Consider the following 8,396-nt stretch of genomic DNA (forward strand, 5'->3'; position numbering starts at 1 on the left):
GATTAAAGCGATGGCAGCTCGTCCGGACTCGGCCAACCACTCATTGCCTGGAAGGCAATGGTGTCTAGGCGCCCTCCTCCCCGTAGGGAGCCGAGTCTAGGGCACCCTATAGAAGCCAAGCCCGGCCTACGGCCTCTGGAGACTACAAGTACCAGAATGCAATCATCTCCCAGAAAGCATAGCGACAGACCGAAATGGCCGGAGCGTTGCCTGCTGGGAATTGTAGGCTTCAGCTTGTTTGTGATGCAGCAAGCCACTGGGAGTCGGGGGGGGGAGAGGGAGTGGGGGGAAGCGAGGCAAGTAAACTATTACCACGTGACGCTCAGGCTCAGGTGGTTGGCTCAGCTTCTGCTCCAGAGCTATGATTGGCCGACTGTATTCTGAACGACGCCACTAGGGGGGAGAGGGGCGGGCCGAAGAGAGGCGCAGGCGCAGTGCGTTGCGAGTCTCGGGATTTCCCCCCCCCCTCTCGCAGTGACCATGGCGCTCAACAAGAATCACTCAGAAGGCGGCGGAGTGATCGTCAACAACACGGAGAGGTGAAAACACTGCGGAAGGATTCTGGAGAGCCGCTGGGTGGCTGTCAGTCGTGTGGGCGGTGGGCGGTGGGCAGTGGTGGGCTTCTCCCGAGGAGAGGAAGTGATGGGGCGCGGGGGTAACGGCCGGGGGACCGGCGGCGGGGGCGGCCGGAAGTCGCGACCCCGTGGGGGCGGACGGACGGACGGACGGACGGGCGGCACCGGGGTCGGGCCCACCCGTCAGGCCTAGAGATGGTTCTGGAGCCTCTTCGCGGAGTCGGGGACTTGGGAGGAGGAGGAGCCTTACACAAAAACAATCGTCGTTTATTGGGCACCGGGGCCGCGGTTGCCCCGGGGCCGCCGCCCCTCCCCTGCCTTCCTGAACCCCCAGCTCGTGGGCGCCAGAAACCAGTACACGTCGGACGGATGGATGGATGGACCGAGGGCAGGCCCGGGGGAGGTCGGGTGACGCGCCCTCCGGTCCACAGCCGGGAATGAACGGGAGGGCGTTGCAGACCCCCCGGGTCAGCCTCACCTAACCACCGGAAGACTCCGGAACCACGCCGGGAAAAGCCGAGAGCCCCGGGGCTGGGGGTTCACGCCTGTGACCCCAGCTACTCCCGAGGCCGAGGCTCCGGAAACAGGGGGAGTGCAGCGGTAGCGCCAGGGGTAGAGCGCCAGCCTTGAGCCAGACAAGCTCTCAGGGACAGTGCCCAGGCCCTGAGTTCAAGGGTTCAAGCCCAGGGCCAGAACAACAACCACAAAAGAAGAAGCGAAAAGCTGAGGTTCCCGAGGTTACATCAGATAGTGTTTGGCAGCTGCCTGAATTCAGTTCCAGGCACGAATGTGGTTCCTTGTCCACTGTTGGTCCCTTTCTCTCTCTTGAATTCCCAAGGGCTTGTCACTTCCCAGAACAGAGATTGCCCTAACTTCAAGAGCTTTCCTACTCCTCTCTCTCTCTCCTCTCTGCCCAAGTGCATTTTATCTCTTCTCCAGCCTCTGGGCTCCTGGCCCGAGGTCCCTCCGTCTTCTGTTTACTCCTCCGGTATTGACCATCAGGGTCTCCAAACCTGGGTTGAGGTCTGCTGGCTTTGGAAGGTGAGGAGCAGCTTAGGAGACGCCCACATTCCCCAGGGAGACACCGTGGCGGTGACAGAACCTGCACTTAGATCAGCACCCAGACTGCGATGTGTCACTTGGAAATGCCTAGTGAGTCAGAGGAGAAAGCCTGGAGTGGGGTGAAGGCCAGACCTGGAAGGCTGGCTTTGTCTCCATCTTACGATGGGCCCAGCCTGTTCCTGGTAAACACCTCTTTTCCTCTGAGTTGTCCTCCCATATTGGGCCAGCTGTCTTTTCTTCCCACTACCCAGTCAGGAAAGTTGTATTTGGGAAGAGGAAAGAAGAACAATAAGCCATCTGAACTTGGACTTTTTTTTTTTTTAATCACGTAATCAGAAACTTCGTTGCTGTCTAGTTTGTTCATCTGTGTTTTTGAGCCAGGTCCAGGAACTGGCCAAATACTTTTGATGTCATTTGGTAAATCTCTTGGGACTGCTTTTCTTTCTCATTGGGACATTTCTTTGGTTGCTACACAGGGTGTGCCTTCTTTGGGGAACTGTCTCAGCCTTACTTCTTGTTCTGCATATTTTATTTTTTGGTTCCCTTACTGGGGCTTGAACTCAGGTCTGTGCTCTCGCTCTGTTTTTTTGCTCAAGCCTGGTGTTCTGTCACTTGAGCCATACTTCAACTTCTTCACTTCTTTTTTTTGTGTGTGTGTGTTTTTTTTTGTTTTGGTGTGCTGGTATTTGGGGCTGAACTCAGGGCCGTGGCTTGGACTCTGGCTGGGCTTGGGTACTGTTCCTGAGCTTTTTTTTGCTCAAGGCTAGTGCTGTAGCACTTGAGCCACAGCTTCATATCTGGCTTTTTTTTTTTTTTTCTTGAGTAGCTTCTGAGAGATAAGAGTTTCAAAGAAGCCGGGCACCTGTAGCTCATGTTTGTAATCCTAGCTACTTAGGAAGCTGAGATCTGAGGATCACGGTTCAAAGCCAGCCCCGGCAGGAAAGTCCATGAGACTCTTCAATAAACTACTCAAAACAGGAAGTGGTGCTATGTCTCAAGTGGTAGAGCGCTTGCCTTGAGCTGAACAGCTGAGGGACAGTGCTCAGGCCCAGAGTTCAAGCCCAATGACCCACCCCCCCAAAAAAAAAGTTTCAAAGACTTTTCTGCCTAGGCAGGCTTTGATTCATGGTCCTTAGACTCAGCCTCCTGAGAGTAGCTAGGATTATAAGCATGAGCCACCAGCACCTGGAAAAGCCTTGCACTCTTTCTTGCCTTTTCTGCTTAAATATGATGTTCTCCTTCTTAAGCCACATCTCCAGTCTGGCATTTTGCTGGTTGAGTGGAGATGAGTCTTGAGGACTTTTCTTCCCAACTGGCCTTGAATTGGGATCCTGAGATCTCAGCCTCCTATGCTAAGATTATAGGCAAGTGGCTGGCACCCAGACAACCTTACTTCTGAAAGAAAAAATAATGTTAACATGATTGAAGGTTGGGTTTTTTGTTTTGTTTTGTTTTTAATTTTATGTGGTTTGGAGGAATCAAACCCAGGGCCTCATGCATGCTAGGCAAGCACTCTACCACTAATCCACATTCCATAATTGAAGTTTTTTTTTTTTTGTTTTTTGTTTTGATTTGTTGGTGGTGGGGCCTGAACTCGGCCTGGGCACTGTCCCTCAGCTCTTCAGCTCAGGGCCAGCTCTCTACCACTTGAGCCACAGCGCCACTTCTGGCTTTTTCTGTTTATGTGGTGCTGAGGAATCCAACCCAGTGCCTCATGCATGCAAGGCAGGTACTCTACCACTGAGCCACCTTCCCAGCCCCCGTAATTGAAGTTTTAAGTCATGTTTAAACTTTGGTGTTTAAAATAATAAACAATGTTTAATTCCTGAGCCTCTTTAAGAGATGAAAGCTTTGAACTGTCCTTCAAAGCTTTCTGGACAGGCATCGATGCAGATCAGTTTAAGAAGCCAGGATATAAGGGAGCCTTGAAGGATGCCGCTTTGTTGTATGGAGACTTGTGTCTTAGACGTTAAATCATGTTTATTTGTTAGGCCTAAAACGGCAGCAAACTAGCACATCACTCGCAGGACTTAGAAGGAACGCAGGTCATCCAGTATACCTTGGAGAGATGAGGGCATCTCCAGAGTCCTGGAGTTCTGCTCCTGGCTGCTGGTCATGTGGGGGCTGTGTAAGTGGAATTTGGTGAAATTCTGTTGACCTCAATGCGTTTGTCTCTTCTTGGCTGCGCTAAATGGTTTCCTTAAGCCCAGTTGGGACTGCTGGGCAGCCTCGCCAGTATGTGGGGTGACAGATGACATCTGCCATCTCATCAAGGCCTTTTATCTTATCTCCTCACAGCATCCTGATGTCCTATGATCATGTGGAACTCACATTCAATGACATGAAGAACATACCAGAGGCTTTCAAAGGGACCAAGAAGGGCACCATCTACCTTACCCCTTACCGGGTGAGTTGTACAACAGGTCATTTGAGCCCTCTGCTCTTGTAGTCCTGTATTCCTTATCCTTCACCTGATGACTTGAGTGACCTCAGCCCTGGTGATCTCTTAGTGCCTTCCCCCTCCTGTTTTTCTGTCATGTGCTCCTTCTGGACTCTAGACCCGTCAGGCTCTTTGTGCAGATCAGCTGACTGCTGGGCAGTGAGTCTAGGCAAATTCTAGAGCTGCTGCCACAGAATCTCTCTAGAGTGCGATGCAGCAGCTGTGATGATTTGGGCCTGGAGTAGCCTGAAGCCTGTGTCCACTTCCAAAGTGATTAAAAAAAAAAAATAGTGCTAAATAGAATTCCTAGCATGGCCACAGCCTGTCAACTGGGTGGGCTGAGAGCCTAACAGAAAATGCCAGACTGCAGCACAGGCTCTGAGAGATGAATAGGAACAAGCCCCTGTCCATAGCTTTTTTTTTTTGGGGGGGGGGTGGGGTCCGGTCATGGGGCCTGAACTCTGGTCCTGGGTGCTGTCCCTCAGCTCTTCAGCTCAAGGCTAGCGCTCTACCACTTGAGTCACAGCACCACTTCTGGCTTTTTTCTTTTTGTTTATGTGGTGCTAAGGAATCGAACCCAGGGCCTCAGGCATGCAAGGCAAGCGCTCTACCACTGAGCCACCTTCCCAGCCCCCTGTCCATAGCTTTTTATGAAACTAGAAAAAGAACACATTTCGGGTTTTATTCAGCTTGACTGATACATGAGGCCCTCAAAATCCCAGCTGATAGTTCAAGTCTTTGGTTACATTGAATTTATCAAGTGATATTTCTTTATTTTTGGCCAGTCCTGGGGCTTGAACTTAGAGCCTGGGCACTGTCCCTGAGCTTCTTTTTACTCAAGGCTAACATTCTACCACTTGAGCCACAGTACCACATCCAGCCTTTTTTGTGGATGTGGTGCTGAGGAATCAAAGCCAGGGCTTCATGCATGCTCGGCAAGCACTCTACCACTGAGCCACATTCCCAGCCCTATCAGGTGATTTTGAAACTGTAGGTACAGGACAGGAGAGCTATGTGGCCTCTGGGCAGAGGCATCTACGGGAAGGTCATGATGATCTCTTCTGGCTTCTGATTCCCTGCTACAGCTCCATTGTTTGAGGTTCAAGCTGGGCCTGTCCTTCCCTGCCCTGCCTCTGCCCTGCCCTGCCTCTGCCCCTGCCTGTGTGTCCCTTGTGTCATAGACCTCTTCACATCAAGGCTACTTTCTGCCACTACCTCTGCCCCTTCAATGACAGCCGTCCTGCCTGCTCATTTCCCCTTGTGAACTGAGTCTGGCCTCTCTAGGCCACTCTTGGGGCCTTTTCCTTTATAGTGCTTCCTCTGAAGGTCTGGTGCAGAGCGCCCTGGGGCTGCAGGGCTGGCAGTTGGGAGTAGACTTGTCATCTGCAGGAAGCAGGTTGGGGATGATGGCTGAGCCAGAGCCAGCGGCAGTTCTGGCACTGATGGCCCTTGGCCTCTTTTCCTGCAGATCATCTTTCTGTCCAAGGGGAAGGATGCCATGCAGTCCTTCATGATGCCATTTTATCTGATGAAGGACTGTGAGATCAAGCAGCCTGTATTTGGTGCAAACTACATCAAGGGAATGGTGAAGGCCGAAGCAGGAGGTAGGTAGCGAGGGAGCTCGGGCACAAATGGGGCACAAATGGCCCCCAGGCCGTGGGCAGCTCTGACTGCCACCTCGGGGATCCACCCCCAGGCCCTTCACCATCCTAGCCAGGTCCCTTTAACTCTAGGTTAACTTCGGAGGAATGCATATGCATTTGCCTAATACTGGTAGCTGGGGAATGCTGGGTGAAAGTTAGCCACTCAGATCATCTTTCCAGAGAGTGAACAGAGTAGAAAACCAAATAAAAGTGCTTGTTGTAGCTAGGTGCTAGTGGCTCGTGTCTAATCCTAGCTACTCAGGAGGCTGAGATTTGAGGATCATGATTCAAAGCCAGCCTGGGCAGCAAAGTCCATAAAACTCTTAATCTCCAATTCACCAGCAAAAAGCCAGAAATGGAGCTGTGGCTCAAGTGGTAGAGTGCTAGCCTTGCACACAAAAAAAGCATGGCAAGAACACAATGCCCTGAGCTCAAGCCCAAGCACCAGTATATACCAGTGATGGTATACACACATGTGCGCACTGGGTCAGGGCCTGAAGTCATGTCTGTGGGGCTGGGGATCTGGCCTGTTGTCTTTCCCGAGTTGTCCATTCACCTGTCCTGTCCCTTTCTCAGGTGGCTGGGAAGGCTCCGCTTCCTACAAATTGACCTTCACAGCAGGGGGCGCCATTGAGTTTGGACAACGGATGCTGCAGGTGGCCTCTCAAGGTAGCCAGGCTCTAGATCGAGGGGACGGATGACAGCCAGCATGTGGGCTTTTTGTTTGAACTTGTTTTTTTGTTGTTGTTGTTTTGTAAGCACCAACAGATAAGTATCTGCGCTCAGCTGACCAGGGCTGACCCGGGCTAGAGAAGGGGGAAGGAAGCCTATAATTACCATCCCGTGTGTTCTGAACCCAAAGCCTGCGCTTCTCCCGCCTGGAGCAGGCAGATGTCATTCTGACAGAGCTGCTCATGCTTGTACATTTTAAAACAAGCAACCCAACCATTGAACTGCCTCTAAGCAACCATCTGAAATCCCCGAGCGCTGGGTTCCATCCTTTACCCCATCTCGAATGCCTCCCCCTGTCTTGACTTCCATGGCTCCGACCTCTCCTCTCGCTGTGTCCTGATTAAGGCAGTCCCACGTGGGGTGGGCGGCGGGATGGAGCTAGGGTATGCCTGCTAGCCCAGTCCAGGGACCCAGCGGTCCCTGAGGCCGGCGCCACTCATGTCTCTCTCCCCTTGTACTTATAGCTTCCAGAGGTGAAGCCCCCAATGGAGCCTATGGGTACCCTTACATGCCCAGCGGGGCCTATGTCTTTCCCCCACCAGTCGCCAATGGAATGTACCCCTGCCCTCCTGGCTACCCCTATCCACCGCCCCCACCTGGTGAGTGTGTCCTTTGCTGCCCACCCCACCCATCCACTAACGGCCTCTCCCAGGCTAGAGGGTAGAGAGGGGACGCTAGTTCCTTCACCTGCTTTAGCACTAACAGACATTGGAGAGGCTCAGAGGGCGCCCTGAGGAGCTGGCAGGCAGCTCTGGGAACAGCTGTCTTGGGGAACCCTGAGGCCCTGGCTGCTCACTGGGTCCCTGACATTTCTTGCTGTGCAGAGTTCTACCCAGGACCTCCCATGATGGATGGAGCCATGGGCTATGTGCAGCCCCCGCCTCCACCCTATCCCGGGCCCATGGAGCCTCCGGTCAGCGGCCCTGATGTCCCTTCCACTCCAGCAGGTAAGGCCCCTGGGCTGTAGCAGTTTTTTGGAACCAGCCCTCCACTCCCCAAGATCTCCTAGAAAATCTCAAAATGGCCAGACTACTGAGAGCCACAAATGATGCAGGACTTCCACCCCGGGGACCAGAAAGTGGGTGAAGAGCTAGATTTCAGGTCATCTGTGCCTTAGCTAGCCGTGTGACTAGGAAGGTCTCCCTGCATTATTCTCTACAAACAGATGGCCACAGGACCCCCTGGTGGGCTGTGTCGGAGTAGCTCAGTGAGACACGTAAAGTGGGCAGCCTGTGACAGGTGCTCCGGAAACTCACTGCCGCTTTGGTCTGGGTCACTGGCACCAGCTGTCCTGGGCCCTGGGGCCGGGATTTTACAGAGCTTAGGCCGAGGACTGGAGGGATTGTCACCAATGCCTGCCCTGTGTTTGCTCTCACAGCGGAGGCCAAGGCTGCAGAAGCAGCTGCCAGCGCCTATTACAACCCAGGCAATCCACACAACGTCTACATGCCCACGGTGAGTGGGGAATAGGCCCGCGGCCTGGGCCCTGCTGGCTGGAGGCCGAGGGTGGGGGAGACCTTGGCTTGAAGTGAACCTTCTAATGTTCTCTGTCCTTTCCTTCTCAGAGCCAGCCTCCACCCCCACCTTATTACCCCCCAGAAGACAAGAAGACGCAGTAGAGCCCGCCTACCTCCCTGCCTCTCTTCTTGGGGGGCGGGGGAGGGGAGGCCTACAGGGCCATTCTTCCCCGTCTGATCATAAACAGTTACCTGGAATGAGCAGTGTGGGAAGGGCGTGGCCCCTTGACCTTTAGAGAGGCACCCCAGTTTCCCAGGCTAGCCCAGCCCACAGTGCTGCTTCCCTCTCGCCATCTCTGGGGCTCCCAGGAGCACGGGCTGTCCCTCTGGTTCCTCTTTCACTCTGGTAACAGCTCCACTAGCGCCTTCCCACCGAGGGACTCTCTGACCACCTCCTCCACTACAGTCCACCCTGGGTCTGGCCACC

The 8,396-nt window shown here is 53.6% G+C and overlaps 1 protein-coding gene across 3 annotated transcripts; it reads left to right on the plus strand.

The window, feature by feature from the left end:
- The first annotated feature begins 403 nt into the window (after window positions 1–403).
- Wbp2 (WW domain binding protein 2) lies at window positions 404–8,153 on the plus strand. Of its 3 annotated transcripts, none has more exons than XM_069992979.1 (8): window positions 404–539; window positions 3,936–4,044; window positions 5,546–5,681; window positions 6,297–6,389; window positions 6,917–7,051; window positions 7,277–7,399; window positions 7,831–7,907; window positions 8,018–8,153. In XM_069992979.1, exons 1-8 carry the CDS (start codon window positions 481–483, stop codon window positions 8,069–8,071), a joined length of 786 nt encoding a protein of 261 aa, XP_069849080.1. In that variant the 5' UTR covers window positions 404–480; the 3' UTR covers window positions 8,072–8,153. The 3 variants fall into 3 exon arrangements, with proteins under 3 accessions (XP_069849080.1, XP_069849082.1, XP_069849081.1); XM_069992980.1 differs by lacking the exon at window positions 404–539 and adding an exon at window positions 938–978; XM_069992981.1 differs by lacking the exon at window positions 6,917–7,051.
- Window positions 8,154–8,396: the final 243 nt, after the last annotated feature.

Source organism: Dipodomys merriami, unplaced genomic scaffold, assembly GCF_024711535.1.
Source record: "Dipodomys merriami isolate MVZ:Mamm:240054 unplaced genomic scaffold, mDipMer1.0.p SCAF_42, whole genome shotgun sequence".
NCBI lineage: Eukaryota > Metazoa > Chordata > Mammalia > Rodentia > Heteromyidae > Dipodomys > Dipodomys merriami.

Coding starts and splice junctions, on each gene's coding strand:
- Wbp2 (XM_069992979.1), top strand. CDS start 481: ATGGCGCTCAACAAGAATCACTCAGAAGGCGGCGGAGTGATCGTCAAC. Junction 540..3,935: donor ATCGTCAACAACACGGAGAG/GTGAAAACACTG, acceptor ATCTCCTCACAG/CATCCTGATGTCCTATGATC. Junction 7,052..7,276: donor CTATCCACCGCCCCCACCTG/GTGAGTGTGTCC, acceptor CTTGCTGTGCAG/AGTTCTACCCAGGACCTCCC.